Source organism: Hyperolius riggenbachi, chromosome 9 (assembly GCF_040937935.1).
Source record: "Hyperolius riggenbachi isolate aHypRig1 chromosome 9, aHypRig1.pri, whole genome shotgun sequence".
Taxonomy (NCBI): Eukaryota; Metazoa; Chordata; class Amphibia; order Anura; family Hyperoliidae; genus Hyperolius; species Hyperolius riggenbachi.
In genome coordinates this window covers 112,885,078-112,903,126 of record NC_090654.1, presented here as the reverse complement: position 1 = coordinate 112,903,126, position 18,049 = coordinate 112,885,078, and the positions used below count along the sequence as shown (strand labels likewise).

Genomic DNA, 18,049 nt, shown 5'->3' with positions numbered 1-18,049 from the left:
TCTGCTTTCAAGCCAGGAAACAAATCCTTTTGAATTGGAAGCACGCCTCAGCCCCCACGCTGGGTAAATGGGCCAAGGCAATAAATAAATCATTACCCTTATATAAAACCACTTTCTTAAATAGGAAATGCCCCAAGAAATATGGGAAGATCTGGGGAGTTTGGGAGACAAAAATCTTAGACTCCACGGATCCAAATTTTATCCCTATTTTGGACTAAAACACTGAACTCAAATGACTGATACTAGGGCAAACCGTGATTTTTTGGAGGAGGGGGACGGGAGACAGGCTACTTTACTCTAATGTTTTTTTTTTTTGTTTTTTTTGTTTTTTTCTTTTCTCTTACTCTGCTCTTTTCTGTTATTTTCTACTTTTCTTACCTTACCTTTTTCTCTCTTCATTCCTTCCCACAGGAAGTACAATTAGTCCTAACACCCTGCATGAGTACTGGTCAATCCTAATCTCTGAAATGATGCATACTTGGTGTCATATTGATAATACAGCCTGAAGAAATATAAATCTGTTGTCCTATACCTATGATGTTAGGATTGTATTAACGCTAGAACTTGTACTTCTTGCACTGTATTGTTAAATGTCTGTATAAAATTTAATAAAACTTAACTGTTAAAAAAAAAGAATGTGATATATCATGGAAATGAGATGTGGTTGAGTATGACCATTAGAACATAGCATCATGAAGGGCTTAATAACAGACATGTTTTAGCCTATGTAAGGAGACAAAAAATGAGACGGGAGCCCCCAATAGTGTATTATTGGTGTTGAGACACAGTAAAGTAAATAATGAGATATATACTCACAAACATGGGTTGCCGAAGGTCAGGCAACCACTGTAAGCGCATATGGGGATATTAACCCTGTCCCCACTCAGGTTAAGAAGTCGCTCTCTGTAGTAGGAAAAAAGAGTGGGAGTCCACACCCATCCAGCAGGTGGATAACAATATGTAATGACAAAACAGAGGTGCCAGCAGAATAAAAGAGAACCGTATTAAAATCAATAAAACACGGGGGGCAAGGGTGGACTTACCTCCCCAATCATTCAAACACAACCACTGTGATCAAATGTGAAAAAACATTTAATCTGTACTCCAAAAACAAACAATTGCAACGCGTTTCGCGGGTCTCAAGCCCGCTTCCTCAGGCAAAATACAAGACAAGGATCAGCTCAGATATGTGTAGTCGGAGCAGAGGCGCCGTGCCGAATTATATTATGAATTCCAATTGAAGTCCTGATTTCACTCAGTCCAAATAGTTGTCTGTAAGATGTTTTAAAGCTGAGAACTGTAACATAATAGTTTCTAAGGAACATTGCTATCAGAATAGTCCTGTTTATTATGTGCACAAAAACAGCAGAACTAGTAAAGTCTAATCTTTTCCATTTGCATATTGATAGAAGATTCAACTAAAGAAACATGAAGAAAATGTAATTTTATTAACTTTGTATTTCATATAATAAAAATGAATTCTACAATGATTAAAATGTATATAAATCATTGATCCCCCAATACATAATTATTACATAGTCAGACTGTATCTGTTTGAACCTGCAGTCCCTTATTTCAGAAACCAAGAAAGGGGAAGTCGTTTTTTAGCAATGGCAATTTTGGGAGTAATCTTGGAGCAATTAAAATTTTTGGAATGATAAGGATTTTCTGAGCGATTTTATAACAATTTTGGAGTGATTGCATTTTTTAAGCAGGATGAATATAAAGAAAAAAGAAACGGTGTTACAGATGCAGTACATTTATTGTGAGGGTGCCAAGTAATGTTTTTTTAAAATTCATCATGTACTATATAGCGTTTACTCCCGCTTTAAGATATGATATCTAGGCTGGACCATTGACTGTAATACAAAAATGTCACAAACTCCCTGGTTCTGCTGCCCATACCTTTGGGATGTGTGTGATCTCTTACATAACTGCTTCTTTACATGTCATTGATGTTCTCAAAGAGCTGCTGCAAAGTTCCTCAAGAGGTACTCTCACTCCAGCAGACTGGTTGTTGCAGCAGCTACATTCACAACACTGAGGCCGGTTTCAGACAACCGGCTGGCGTTAGTGGAGCGGTCCGTCAAAAACAGGCCTTCAGAGATTACCACATTAGTATGCGGTAATCCCAGTCTAGCATCCGGCCAAGCAGGAAGTGATGCTCACTTCCTGTGGCCAAAGAGCATGCGAAGAGAAGTGTATTGCTAAAATTACGCTTCTGCGCATGTGTGATGCGTAAAACTTGCAGCGGGTTTTTACACAAACGCGCCACGTGTCGCCATAGACTTACCTGACTTCTGGTCCACCACACGTGCAGAACCGAACAATAACGTAGATCTGTCCTTGTGTCGGGGGACACAGTGGCAGAACGGGAGAGCTGACAAGGCGCAAAAGGCAGCGATCGGATTCAGGAGTAGGTGGGTTGTACGGGGGTGCTTTTTTTTACAGGTCTAAAACTTATAGTACAGGAGTACTCACGAACAGGTTGCAGTAATGTAAATATGTTTTCTGTTTATCCCTTATCCGTGTCATCCTTGAGGTAAGGCACCTCTTAATTTTTATTTGAATGTACTTTATCCTTCTTAGGTGCCTCTTCCACCCAGTGTGTTTAATACACCCCCCCCCCCCCCCCCATGAAGGCAGCCTATTCACAACTGTCAGGTCAGGAGCGACCAAAGTACAGTAGATACCCTGCACTCAAGGGTGATCCTCCAAAAGGCTACATTGGTTGGTTGCTCTTGTTTCAACCTCATCTTGTGTGTACCGCCTTTATTACACCTTTCCTCCCTCTGACAAAAAAATTCTACTCCATCCGGGCTTCCATTAACTTTGTGTTTATTTTCAAGGTTCATTCCTATCTCTCAAGTTGCAGAGATTTTTGCCCTGAAAACTTTTTTTTTTTATATTTGCTGTCTTAGGAGATCTACGACTAGTAAATGGACCTGGAATTTGTGCTGGACGGGTAGAGATATTTTACAGAAATAGTTGGGGATCAGTATGTGATGACTCCTGGGACATTCCCAACGCACAGGTTGTGTGTCGACAACTGGAATGTGGCATCGCTTTATCAGCTATTGGAAATGCATTTTATGGAATGTCTAATGGCTTGATCTGGATGGATGATGTAGAATGTTCAGGAAATGAATCTAATATGACGGACTGTCGTCATAATGGCTGGGGGAGCCATAATTGTATCCATGATGAAGATGCCAGCGTGATATGTTCAGGTAAAGTACCTTTTTATACTTTCTTAGATTATTGAAAAGGATTGTTTTGTACAGAATTATTTTGTACAGAAATGTAATTTTAAAATGTAAAAAGGGAAATCTAATACGAGTGTATTAATGCCAGAATTATGGTTAGTCTGCCCCTCTTTGAGAAGGTGTGGCAACTGTGGATTGTCCATAGAGGGGGCTTGCATATGTTTTAACATACTTAAAGAGACTCCGTAACAAAAATTGCATCCTGTTTTTTATCATCCTACAAGTTCAAAAAGCTATTCTAATGTGTTCTGGCTTACTGCAGCACTTTATACTATCACAGTCTCTGTAATAAATCAATGTATCTTTCCCCTGTCAGACTTGTCGGCCTGTGTCTGGAAGGCTGCCAAGTTCTTCAGTGTTGTGATTCTGCTATGAACTCCCCCTTCCAGGCCCCTCTATGCACACTGCCTGTGTGTTATCTAGGATTAGAGCAGCTTCTCTCTTCTCTCTTATCTTTTACAAGCTGGATAAATCGTCCTCTGAGCTGGCTGGGCTTTCACATACTGAAGAATTACAGACAAGGGCAAAGCTGTTTGCAGGAAGAAAAGAGCAGCCTTAAACTTCAGTGCATGAGAACAGGGGGGAAGAAACACACAAATGATCTCTTGAGATTCAAAAGGAAGGGTGTATACAGCCTGCTTGTGTATGGATGTATTTTCTATGTGTGGACATACTGTACATCAACCTACTTCCTGTTTTGGTGGCCATTTTGTTTGTTTATAAACAAACTTTTTAAAACTGTTTTTAACCACTTTTCATGCGGCGAGGAGCGGCGAAATTGTGTCAGAGGGTAATAGGAGATGTGCCCTAACGCACTGGTATGTTTACTTTTGTGCGATTTTAACAATACAGATTCTCTTTAATGACTGAAATTAAAAACTAGTGACCTAAAGTTTGAAATGTAGTTCACATCAGATGCATGGAGGTCATGCACAATGTCTTTATTGGATTAGCGCCAATGTTAACCCTACCATCTTATAGCAAGATAATGTAGAGATGTTGACATGACTCTTATTGCTTTAATTGCATTTATTGTTCTTTCTTGTTTATTTTGTTTATGTCCAATTGTTCCACTCCTTGTGCCACAAGTTTGTGGCTCTATTTTCTATGCAGAAAGCAGGTTATTTTTATGTTACACAGTTATGCTTATATTTATGTCTGTCTCATGTTACGTTGTATTTTATGGTTTGTGCTTTTCAATAAAGCTCTTTTTAAACGCTAAAAGGGAAACTGGCAAGACTGTAACACTCAGTAAGACAAGGAAATAATAACACATCCCACTTTATTTTTCCTTTCTAAGATATTTCATCTCACTAGTGATATAAAACCTAATAAAATATATACAGCCATGTGTACCGCCCCGTGCCAAAATATCACACTAAAATGCAGGGCTGGTTCTAGACTTTTTGCTGCCTGAAGCAATATATTGTGAGGACACCCCCCACGGTTGTGTGTAAAGCTGGATCAGAGAGTACAGACACATTGGGATGTGCATTGCAGGCACTGGTTCTGATCCCCAGGATGCCGGGTATGTGCCGGACCGGCGCCGCATCAATCACCCGTTCTCAGCAGATTAGTGATAAGATCACCAGCCGCATGTGAAGTTTTGCTTCCTCTCTTATTACAATGGTGCTTCATGTGACCCGGCAGCACATAACAGGTCACATGAGGTACCGCTGTAGCCATGGATACAGGACGCTGGACCGGCTGATGGAGATCCCATCACTGGAAAGCTGAGAGCAGGTGAGTGATGCGGCACCACGCATTTAGGGTGGGGAGACAGGGAATGCAAGGAGGGGGACATTTGGGAAGGGAAGTTGCCTCTTGCCACCCTCTTATTGTTGCCGCCCTGAAGCATGCGTTTCACGTTGCTTTATGGAAGAACCACCCCTGCCAAAATGACAGTAAGGGCTGGTGCACACCGAGCGGCTTTTTGGGCGTTTTCAGATCCGCTTGCGGCTGCGGATCTGCTTGGTCAATGTATCTCAATAGGGTGGTGCACACCAGAGCGGGAGGCGTTTTGCAGAAACGAAAAATGCCTGGGTGAGGCATTTTTTGGATTGCGGATGCGTTTCTGCCTCAATGTTAAGTATAGGAAAAACGCAAACCGCTCTGAAAAACGGCACTTCAGAGCGGTTTGCCAGGCGGTTTTTGTTACAGTAGCTGTTCAGTAACAGCTTTACTGTAACAATACAGGAAATCTACTACACCAAAACCGCTAGACAAAACCGCAAAACGCTAGCTGAAACACTACAGAAAAAGAAGAAAAAGCGTTTCAAAATCTGCTAGCATTTTGCGGATCTGCTAGCGGGTTTTGGTGTGCACCAGCCCTAAGGCCTGGTGCACACCAGAGGAGTTTTTCTGAGCGTTTTGAGTTTTTAAATCTGCTGCTAATGTTATCCTATGTGTCTGTGCACACTGGAGCAATGAGGTTTTGTAAAAAAACCCCATAGCATTACATTGGGAAGAGCTTTTGAAACATCTAAAAGCTCTTCCCAATGTAATGCTATGGGGTTTTTTCAAAACCTCATTGCTCCAGTGTGCACAGACAGATAGGATAACATTAGCAGCAGATTTAAAAACTCAAAACGCTCAGAAAAACTCCTCTGGTGTGCACCAGGCCTAAGAAAGTATACTTATCTCCAAAAATGCCTTGTGAAAAAAAATGTGAAAACCTCATGGTTCCTTGATAATAAGTATGTACATGCAATTTTGTTAAACGCTGCATAGACTTCGGCACAGCTTTTATATGTTTTTTGTTTGTATTTAAATCTATTTTCTCTGCAGAAAGTCTTCCCAAGCCAACAATCACCATCTCAGCTTCAGAAAATGCTACTTACCAGTTGCAATGCATAGTGCCAAACCTGTTCCTGAATCTAACAGTTTACCTATTAAATGGACAGAGCCATGTTGCACAGGCTGCAGTGACTCAAACATCTGGCAGACGTGTTCGTGTTTATAGCACTATCTTTACGCTCAGTGGAGCAGAACACCAGGGAACAGCTGAGTATGCTTGTAGTTATGAAGTTAATAAAGAAGAAGGAATATTCAAGTCACCTCCGAGTGTCCCTTTATGTGTAGGTAAGTGGACCAAGGCATTTTTTTTTTATTATTAATAAGACTAATTTCTGGCGAAAGTCTTGTATAAGCTGTTACCTCTTTCATACCATTATTAACCTCTCAACATTTACAGTAGTCATGGGGCAGAGGACACTAGACTTGTGAACTAGACTGGCAAATGACTACATTAGCCTTACTGCAGAATCCCTGCCTCTGTGTCTACAAAATTGTTTTCTCAGCAACTCATTTAACTACTTAAGTACCAGAGGTCTCTGCTCGCTTAAGGACCAGAGACCACTGGTACAATAACTACGGAATCCCAAAATCGCTGCACATACCCGCTGCAATCGCCGTCACCACCACACGCCGGGTTCCTTCTAACATCCACTCTACTGTCTCAATGACGGCAGAGTCATGCGAGCCACTCAGGAGCCGCTTTCATTGGCTCCTGACTGTGTCAATCATTGTAAGCCAATGTGAGCGGCTTACATTGATAGACACGGCCAGGAGCCAATGGAATTGGCTCCTGTACGGCTCACATGGCTCTGCCGTCATAGAGACAGGCAGAGAGGTGCGATTGGCGGGGAGCGACGGAAATGGCGGATGCGCGCTGCGGGCTGTGATTGAAATCTACGCCCTGCCAGCCAGGAGCCCACCAAAACAGGGCGTAGATTTCAATCATTTTGGTCCTTAAGTAGTTAAAGAGGAACTTTCCCAGAACTGAACTTCATCCCAAACTTGTTCATCAGTAGCCGCTACCCCCTTTCCCTTGAGAAATCTTTCCCTTTTCTCGAATAGATCATCAGAGACATCTGTATGGCTGAAAGCCACAGTGTGATGTCATGGCCATTGCCCAGATATTTTGCAGTCTGCAAACCTTGTTGCATTGTGGGAAATAAAAGATTTTCCAACTGCCAAGCAAGCAATATCTCCCTTAGTGCATAGAACTCTCTGTAAATGAACATTTCGCAGAGATCACCCGGCAGGACTACAGATGTTACCGTCTGAGATAAATTTCAGAATGTAAATCAGGGTAAGGCGTAAACACTAACTAAATAATTTATCAATGAATATTGTAAAAACATAAGCAATTTTACTAATTATGTTATTTTCAGTACAGTTTTTCTTTAAAATGTATTTGCTGTTTTTATATAGCTTCAACACAAATTGGCCCTTATTCAATTAACTTTTTCTCTGGCATTTTCTCCTTAGTGATATTTTCAAATTTGTCAGTAAAATGCCTTTTAAATCACCAGCAAGCAAGAAAATACTTAAAATAGTGTTGATAGTACTTTTTCACCTACCTTTGGTACTTTTTCAGTTGCAGAGTGCTGAAACTTTATTCTAAAATGAAGATGAAATATTATCTCCTAGGAGAAAACTAAGAAGAAAAAGTGAATTGCATATGGGCCATTATACGGTGCTTTGAAAAGTACATACCACTCTAGTGTTATCTTGTCAAAGGAGATGACAACCGAATGTGCCTCCTAGTGGTTAGAGATGGTCAGTGAAGTCCTAATAATCCTGTCTTGCATGCAAATTTTATGCAGAAGTATGCAGCTTTGAAATGGGCAAATCAAATGCTCTTCCTGGTGTTTTTGGTTTGCCCAAATCCCAGCTGCATACAATATTCATTCCAATTGCATGCATCTCAGAATTATTAGCATTTTGTTGAGGATTGCTACTAATAGTAGTGAGTACAAATTCTTCAAACATGCTATTTGGCTTCTTCCAAGAACAATTAACACAGTTACATGTCAGTATTGGTGAGGTGTAAACCAAACTTTAGGCCTGAGGCCAACTAAGACTGTTTGGATACAAAGATGGAAAGGTAAAGTTATTTATAAAATTACAAAACACTCAAGATAAACATGTAAAATGTATCAAAACTTACACAGATATAAACATAAAAGCTATGTTGAGCGTGGACAATAGCATCAAGGGGACTAGAAGAACCATGCAGCAAGTAATGAGGTCACATAAAAAATTAATCTAAGAGTCTCTGTGGTCAAGAGGGGATTTCCTGGGTCAGAGTATGCACATAATCATATATAGAGTGCAATGGTTATGCAGATTGAAACATAAACTCTTAAGCCCCTTTCATACCATAGCATTTTCATTGTGTTACGTTACCCATTTTTACCACAAGGTAACACTAAAGCAATTAAAGTCTATGGGACATTTCATACTTGGTGCGGTGCAATGCGCGGAAGCATTGCATCTGCCGCAAACGCATCAGCGTGTTATAGGTCAACATCCGTTGTGACGTTGGTTGACTGGAAGTCTTATAAGTCAATGGCGCCACAGATAGTTTAAACTGTTTTGTGTTGCGTTTTCAATACACTTCCTTTGCAATTCAAATTTCCACTGCAGGAAGTGAGCGCTAGATAGCCTCACTTATAGTTTGGTTTGCTTATCGCGCATCAACGTAGGTGTCTACGAAGCGTCTTTATAGCCTTGCGATCCTCCGATAGCACTACAACTAAAACGCGGGTTGCTAATGTGAAACCATCAAAGTTGCAAATAGCAGTGGATAGTTCTAAAAGGAGTCGAGAACAGTCCACCAGGATAAATCCTTATGAACCTAAAGCCTGGGGAAAAAAATGAGATTAACTCACCTGGGGCTTCCCTCAGCCCCTTGCAGCCGATCGGTGCCTTCGCAGCTCCGGTCCGATGCTTCTGGACCCGCCAGCGACGACTTCCGGTTTCGCTGTCACAGGCATTCCCATGCCTGTCGGCCGGTGACAGCCAAACCGGAAGTGTTCGCCGGCGGGTCCTGGACCATCGGAGCGGGGCTGCGAGGGCACCGATCGGCTGCAGGGGGCTGAGGGAAGCCCCAGGTGAGTTAATCTATTTTTTTTTCTAGGTTTTAGGTTCACTTTAAAGAGGTGATACAGTAAGTATGTACCTGTAAGTATTTTTCTCCTGAAAAACATATTTTAATTAACTCTAAACTTTATTCTCATCCATGTAATTAATAGATTTCTTTAATTAACAGATTCATTTAATTAAGGCGCTGTTTTTATACTGCTACCGTATACTGCTACCGTTAATGTGTTGTATTTACTTTTACTTTTTTCAAATAAACTTAGTATGTTTTTTTAAAGAATAGATTCATTTAATTAATAGATTTCAAGTGTTATTATGAAATAAAACTAATGATGATAGAAAGGACCACTGTGGTTTGTATGATAAAACTACACCTTTTGCTTATGAATTCTTTGTGATATGCGTGACTAGGGGTTTGACTGGGCATGATTAGAGGTGTGGCGGGGCGTGTCTTGAAGTGCCGTTCTTTCTTAACTCAAAAAGTTGGGATGTATGCCCAACTCTACCCCCACATTTTTTGCAGAGAAATTTTTTAGACATGTTTAAAGGGACTCCGAGCACCTCTCATGGGCATGCCTTTAAGACTCTGACAAGTACTAAAAGATGCATACCTTTCTGTAGATTGTAATCTCCTCTTTCATTTGATGCCTGAATCGCCGTTCTACACCAAATAGTTTTCGTTTGATTTCAGTTCAAAAATTGCGGCTGCCATCTTAGCTATGTTATAACTTCCGGGTCACCCCTGTCTTCTCTATTAGAGATGCGCATCACTGAATAAAGCAGGAAGAGGAAGTGACACGAATGGCCATTGCAAGAGACTCCTCCAGAGGGGTCATAGCTTTGTTATAAGTCTTCTGTCTTAAAGGCATGCCCATGAGAGGTGCCTAGAGTCCCTTTAAGAAATCTCACTATAAACCTGTAGATGTGAAATAATATATACCAACACAATTGTGCAGATGTGAAAACCTTATTTGTACAATTCATACAGTACTTGATATCTTTCTGTGTTTGCCACAATTTCTATGCAATACTGCATGTGAAATCCCAGATCAAACCTTGGTGTCCTGCAGAAAACAAAAGCAGGAGATTTCTGTTTAAAATGAATATCCTGCACAAGTTAGTTACTGTATAACTTATATTAAGACCCTCTAAGCTACACTGAAACTGAACAAGCCTTTATATTTTACAGTACATCAAGAAAATGGTAACTCTATGTCGGTAGCCTCACCTAGTGCATTGTTGTGTAACAGCAGTAGCACACACAGTCCAACCAACATGATACCTGCTTACACTGACGGCATAAGCACTGGACTCATAACAGGTAACATGTTAAATCCATGATCATTTTAAATTGTAAAGACTGTCTGACACTATACTATGTGCCTGGGTTCACCATTGGTTTTAGGCTAGGCATGTCATGATTGGCTACGAGGTGATGGAGCACATACATTCTGCACTACTGTGCTGTATTCAACCAGTAATGTAAGGTGGCAGGCGAGGACAGCATAGATGGCAATGCTGTTTAAAATGACCTTTTAATAAGTCATTGTGCAACTACCATGTGCGAAAGTGAGAGGTTAGGTCTCTTTCAAGAGGACCCCTAAACGTGGTAGAAGAGTCTAGTGCTGAACAATCTGTGCGCAAACTGTTTATTGGAAGCTAACGTCCTCCATTTGTTGCATCTGTTTTGAATCCAAGTTGTGTAATCTGCCCATGTGTGTGGGCTCTACACATCTATGCAACTGGTCAATTCAGGTGCAGTCTGCATTTGGAAGCGCTGCCATCTCTTCCTGTTGTGCAACTATCATGTGGTAAGACTTTATTACAGCGGCGTACCTACCACAAGGCTGCAGCTGCTCAAAGCCCCGGGTGCAGCCATGGCTAGGGGTGCTGCTGTGGTGCTCATCCACTGTGTTCTTCCACCTGGGACCTTTTTTCATAGTTCGGGCAACATTCGGGAAAAAATCAGCAGGTAGTGCGTCGGACTGTACTGCTTTTTGCATTAGATATAGCATCCCTCCCCCTTCCTGTCCCATGGGCAATGTGTTTCCCTGCTCTTTACACACAGCCTGCAGTGAGTGAATGTTCAGAACAGTGGGGAGAGAAGAGAGAATAATTGCTGTGCTGTAGCTAGGACATTAGCAGGGAGAAGTGGCAGGATGTGTTTAGTGCTTCAGAAGTTGTCTGTCATTAGTAGCCTTGTGCACTGGCTGCTGTAATACCAGAGTGCCCTGGACTATTGATTATTTATCCTGATCAGAGTAATTAATCAATAATGCAGGGCAGTCTGCTGTTGCAGGAGCCAGTGATACAGGTGCTGACAGCCAACTTCTGTAGTGAGCAGAGAAGCAAGCTCCAGGCAATTTAGATTAGCTTGATTGCAGGTAATCTTATCTCTTTTCCCAGCTCCCCCTCTCACCCTATTGTCTTCCCCATGACCCTTTCCTCTTTACAGATTTCAGTGGTTTCTTTTAACAGCATGTCCCTGCCAAACAGCACTGGTGATTACTGCAGTCCTGATGAGTCTTTCCTGTCATTTCTCTTCTACCACAAGGCTCTCTGTCTTGTGCCTCTACCACTTTTTCTTCCCCTCTTTCCTATGTCCCCCTTTTCTGACTTTCCCCAGAGGAGCTCACAATCTAATTGTACCATAGTCATAGTGTAATGTCCTACCAGATTAATATTGTGTATTTATATAGCACTGACATCTTCTGTAGCACTGTATAGAATACAGAGTTTCATAACGGTTGGCTCCTTTTCCACCTCTGTACTAGTATATTCCCCCATAACATCATTTTTAATAATAATGTCCCCTAGTACACCTATGCAGTCCTGTGCTCCTTATATCTAGTGCAGCCATTGCACTCATTCCCCCCAGGCATTTTAGTGCAGCCATAATGCTCCCAGTATGTCTAATGAAGCCATAGTGCCCCAGTATATGTGGTGCAGCTATAAACCCCACAGTAAATGTAGTGTAGCCAAAATATTTCCCTAATATATCAACTGCAACAATAATGCCCCAGCTATGTGCATTTTAGCTATAATTCCCCCAGTATATGCGATGTGACCATGCTGTATTCATGTATCAACAGTTTATCCATAATTACCAAATATAGGAAGTGTGGCCATAATGTATGCTATTAAATTTTGTCATAATGCCCCCCCCCCCCCCCCCCCCCAGTATATGTAATGTTACCATGTCTCCTGTATACACAGTGTAGCCATGATGTCCTCCATTATACACATGGGGAAGGGAGTTTGCCTTGCTTTACATAGCAAATTATCGATAGCAAATCTGCTGTGAGGCCTAGTGCACACCAGAGCGGTTCTGCTGCGGTTTGCGATCCGCTTGCGGGTGCGGATCCGCTAGGGTAATGTATTTCAATGGGCTGGTGCACACCAGAGCGGGAGGCGTTTTGCAGAAACGCATACTCCCGGGCTGCTGCAGATTTTGGATTGCGGATGCGTTTCTGCCTCAATGTTAAGTATAGGAAAAACGCAAACCGCTCTGAAAAACGGCAGTTCAGAGTGGTTTGTCAGGCGTTTTTTTTTTACAGTAGCTGTTCAGTAACAGCTTTACTGTAACAATACATGAAATCTACTACACCAAAAACGCTTCCCAAAACCGCAAAATGCTAGCTGAAACGCTACAGAAAAAGAAGAAAAAGCGTTTCAAAATCTGCTAGCATTTTGCGGATCTGCTAGCGGTTTTTGCTGTGCACCAGACCTAAGTGGCCTATCTATTAGTGCTTTTAGTTTTTATCCTAAAGCAGGGCTGTTTTCCTTGGCCTATTTAAGCTATCATCATATGAACTATCGGATGGAGGGGGTACCAAAGGATCATGTCAAATATATATATAATTATTATACACAGCTGACGCTTACATGATAAGTGACTTGGACTGGATCTCTGCTGTAAGCATGGTTCAAAAAATTATTACTGGCTATACTATAACACTAGTTATAGCAGAGGACCACTAATTTCTTTACAACTAAATTGCATGCTCAAAGTTAGCATAACAATGGCAATCTGACTATAAAATAAACAAATCAGCGCAGGTCAAAAGCAGATACTAATCTTCAATTCCACTGTGCTTGGCTAATTAGAGCAGTGTTTCTCAACATTTTATTGGTATTTACCCCTTTTAAAACCCTGTATTCACCAAGTACCCCCTAGCATAGTAAACATTATCACAAGTACCCCTTGACAAATATATATTTAATCGTAGTACATTATAATTGGTTCTAAACAATTTCCAAGCTTTTACTATTGCTTTTAATTAGCTAAAATACTAAATTGGTGGTGTTTAAATAAGATTTATTATTTTCTAAAACTCTAAATTTGTTATTCTTGGTTAAGTATATAAAGCCCGAGTACCCCATGGAACCACCAGAAGTACCCCCTGGGCTGCGTGTACCACACGTTGAGAACCTAGGACTTAGAGTATCAGCAAACAGATGTGAATCCCAACACCCAAAAAGGAATAAGCCTTACCAGCCACTTACGACCCACGTTATAAGGTTGTAATGAGAGCCTGAATGTCATAGATGGCCACAAGGATCCTCTAAACTTTTAGTAATATTATGTCATCCATTTTTGGGAAGGAGACCATCAACACCTTTTATCTTTTTAAACCAGTTACACAAGCTTCTTGAGGTCGGGTTACCCATGGTCTGGGCCCCATATGTAAGTGTTCTTTTTATGGTTTTGTGCGCTATTTGGTTTTATATATTCTTGAAATAAAACAATCTACACTTAGTATTGCTTCTTGTTGTCTTTTATTATACACCTCCTGCATTGCATTGACGTTGCTTGAAGAATGACATCATATTACTTAAAGTTTGGAGGATCCTTGTGACTATCTATGACATTCAGGCTCTCATTACAACCTCATAACATGGGTTGTAAGTGGCTGGTAAGCCTTATTCCTTTTTGAGGGGTGGGATTCACATCTGTTTGCTGATATTCCAGGTAGCCAAGCACAGTGGAATTGAACATTAGTATCTGCCGTTGACCTGCGCTGATTTGTTTATATTGCTTCTTTGGACATTGGACGCTGTTCTTTCTTAGCTGTGGTCATCTATTACTATCCATTGGCGCTTTTCTTTTGTATTGTACAATCAGATTACTAAAGCAATGCATAGCTGATGTTTTCAATGTTCTAATTACAATTTTTTGTGAGTTTGTATTTTCAGTCATTGTGATGCATTTCGGTAATTTTCTGAATCAAAAATTCTTTCAGGCCTTACATGACCTGTGTTGCAGAATTGGACTATTTTTGTGGAAAGTCTTACTAGCCAGAGGGATAGGCATAACAATAGATTGCTTGATTAGGGCTCCAAAATGGCCAGGAACAATGTTATTCCCGGAGTACTTTTAAGTTAAATCACAATTATCCAATTATTCTTACAATTACTATGCATACATCTTTTGTAAAATTGTTTTTTTTCTTTAAACAACTGCAATCCATTATATATTGCAGAAGTAACAGGAAGTACTACTATGGTACTTACAACCCTACAGAATTCAATATTACCCTCAGTGACACCTTCAATAGCTGAACATACAGCAAGCACAATGGAAAATTCAGGTAATTCTGTATAACTGGTATGTATACAAGCGTATACAATGATGATAAATTTTCTTTTCTCACTCTGAACATTTTCAACTTAAAGGTCTCAGTCTCCTGATACTTGGGTAGGGTTCACCCACATCACCATGGCAGCGAAAGCCACTTAGGGAATAGCGCTGCCATGCATCAGATCTGGGCATGCACTGGACTAGGTTTGCCCACATCCCCATGGCAGCAAAAGCTGCCTTGGGAGTAGCACCGCCATACACCACCATCAAAGACTAATAAACAAGCTTTTGTAAATGATAGGAATGCCCCCAGGATCCATGGTTACAGGGACAGCGGCCAGGAAAAGACTGATACGCCAATCAAGACTCGAGTAATAACAATGGTTGCACACTAGCAACTCACACAAGTGAGAGATCATATTGTATAAATCATCCTTAAAGAAACTTTTCAGACTGCATTTCTTACAGGTAAATCTTGAAGAGTTTTTTTTACCGCAGTTATTAGAAGTTTACAGAGCAACTGCACATGCAGTACACACTGAGTTCTTACATATGCACACTAAACCTCATGTGACTGACATACAATGCCCAGTGCCTCTAAGGCCTCATTCACACCTGTTAAGCTTGGAGGTGTAATCTCCACAGTCAGCATACAACACATAAGCTGACGTGAAGGAGGTACACACACCAGCACAAGGGATCAGGATATCCCCAGTTTAGTGGAGGAGAAGACTGACTCCAATAGGAGATTGTGGTGCACAGAGCCGGTGCAGATCCGAACAGCCACAAACACTTTCGTAATAACGTCTCAGCGCAAAGTAGCGCTGAGCGCATAAACCAGGACTGAGGAGATCAGGACAGGTAGACAGAATGAACGCTTGCTTAACTAGCCACTACTTAGTGACAGCAAGCGTCCACAATAAAACAGACTGGAATGAGGTAGCCAATGCGTTAGCAGCGATGGCGTGCCTCACAAAGACAGGACAGGATAGTCAGGGAACAGCAGGATCAAGATAGATGAACGTAACACAGATAAATATACAATAAGTATGATTTCCTAGCGTATTACAATTACAGCTATCAATGAAACTATTTGTAACGTCTGACTAACATATGTATATATCGGCAATGAACCGATATATGACATAAGCAGGAACTCTGACTAAGACTGGAGTAATACAGGGAACAGGACTCAGAAGGATTCGCTATCTCTTCGCAGAGATGAACGCAATCCACAAACAGGACCAGGAACAGGATACTACCTCAGCACGGGAGCTCACGATACGCGCAAACTACCAAAGCGTGCTGGAAGGCTGAATGACTGAACACAGGAAATAAACAGTTCGTGTACGTATATATCAGCGACACTGATGTATCAACGTAACACGAATACAAGGAAAATAATAAACGTGCAAGTATGCGTATATATTGGCGATGAACCAATATATGACACAAGACAAGCAAAGTAACAACTTCTAGAAACAAGAGCAGAACTAGGAGGACTCGCTGACCCCTTCGCAGGAGTCAGCGCAGTCCACACGGACTAGGAACGAGGTGGGGCACGGGCAGAGTAACAGACAGGATCTGAGACTATGGTAGCCCATGAGACATTGCAGGAAGCAGTTCTTTATACTGAGGTCATCCAATGGGAGCAGACCTGCAGATTCCCACACAAGTGAATGGTAATTAATCACAGGATGATAGCAGGAAAAGGCAGACAATGATATGCAGCCTGCAGGAAAGGGACTGCCCCTCCACTGCAGCAGACAATGTCTGTTTACACAAAAGCATATTAAACTGTCATTAACCTCAGAGCGACTGCAGATGGAATCAGCAACTAGTTTAAGTGCAAACCAAACTATGCAAGCAAATGCATGTAATGACATTAGAACTGCTTGGCTTGCAATACCACTGCAGCCAGCAGTAAACGCTGCAGACATGATCATAACATTACCCCCCCCCCTTAAAAGCGGATACCAGACGCTTTTCAAAACTGAAATTCCCAACAAAACAATCTGACTGATAATTCATGATGACCGGGACAGCCCGGCAAGACCAAATTCCAGAATCAGTCCCCACAAGACTGGACCCGTCAGAACCAGAACCTACAGAACCATGCCCGTCAGCACTACAAGCCTCAGTGTGATACCCATCAGAACCACGACTTCCAGAAAAAAGCCCCCAGAAACTCTCTGAGCGATACCCACCGCCTTCCCGGGACTGTCCAAAAACGCCAAAGCCTTTGCAATGCCCACCGGAACTGTCCCTACCAACACAAAACCCACCGTTGAACCAGTCCAAGGTACCAGGACAAGTTTCCTCAGAGATCTCCCAGAACACTTGGAAGCTCCAAAGAGATCCCCACAGGTCAGAACGCCCCTTAGGCTCACATGGAGAACCATCAAGAACCCCTATGGAACCCAGGGCAACTCTAGAGTCAGGGTCACAAGGACAAACATCAAGATCAGGGTCTTTAGGGACCAGAACCATCTCCGGGCATGCAGGCCAACCGGCAACATCAGAACATGTCTCCACTAGGGAAGCGTGTGAGCACGCCAACACAGACACACTTGGGCACTCTGGCATACGAAGCACATCTGGGCACACACGGCACAAGAGAGACTTCTGGGCATGTCAAGGAACTGCAATCCTCAAAGTCAGTCAAGGTAGGACCGAAACCAGGACTGGGCAAAAAAAAATCATCATGACTAGACTTCACAGTTACTGGATTCTCACTAAAAAATGCAGGATCAGACTTAGATGTCTCTGATTCCAGCAAAGTTATTAACAAATCATGTTCAGGGGCATTTACAAGACAGGACAAATCTTCTGATGTATGCACCGAACTAGACAGGGTTCCCATAACTTCTTCTGGACTAGACAGAGACTCATCAAATACACTGGATTGGAGCTCATGAAGGGCTGCAAAACAAGTCAGTAGTGCAGCAATCCCCACTGAACTAGGCAAAACTGAGTAACTCACTGGACAGAAAGGGGACTCTGGAACTTCTGCCACACCGGCCAGAGAACCAGAATTTTCCAGGATACAGGGCTGGGTTTCAGAAACACTCATTAACCCGGACTGAAATTCTGAGATTTCTATTATTTTTTCCAGCGAGTCAGAATTATCCATGTTACAGGGCAAGACTTTTGAAACATTCAGAGGACAGGGCTGGAGTTCCTTGGCTGTTACAACACTGGAGAGGGACTCAACAACATTGGTTAAATCAGACTGTGTACAGGGCAAGGTATCTAACACACTTGCTGACGAGGACAATATTTCAATGGCTTCTGCTTCGCTGGGCAGAAATTC

At 41.8% G+C, this 18,049-nt stretch overlaps 1 protein-coding gene across 1 annotated transcript in view; it reads left to right on the top strand.

Annotated features, from left to right (window-relative positions):
- Window positions 1-18,049, top strand: part of LOC137533547 (uncharacterized) — a 45,679-nt gene that overhangs the window by 7,502 nt on the left and 20,128 nt on the right. The window contains exons 3-6 of the mRNA XM_068254917.1: window positions 2,922-3,230; window positions 6,054-6,347; window positions 10,345-10,476; window positions 14,639-14,746. Coding sequence (XP_068111018.1) covers window positions 2,922-3,230; window positions 6,054-6,347; window positions 10,345-10,476; window positions 14,639-14,746 — 843 coding nt within the window. The remainder of the gene's footprint in view (window positions 1-2,921; window positions 3,231-6,053; window positions 6,348-10,344; window positions 10,477-14,638; window positions 14,747-18,049) is intronic.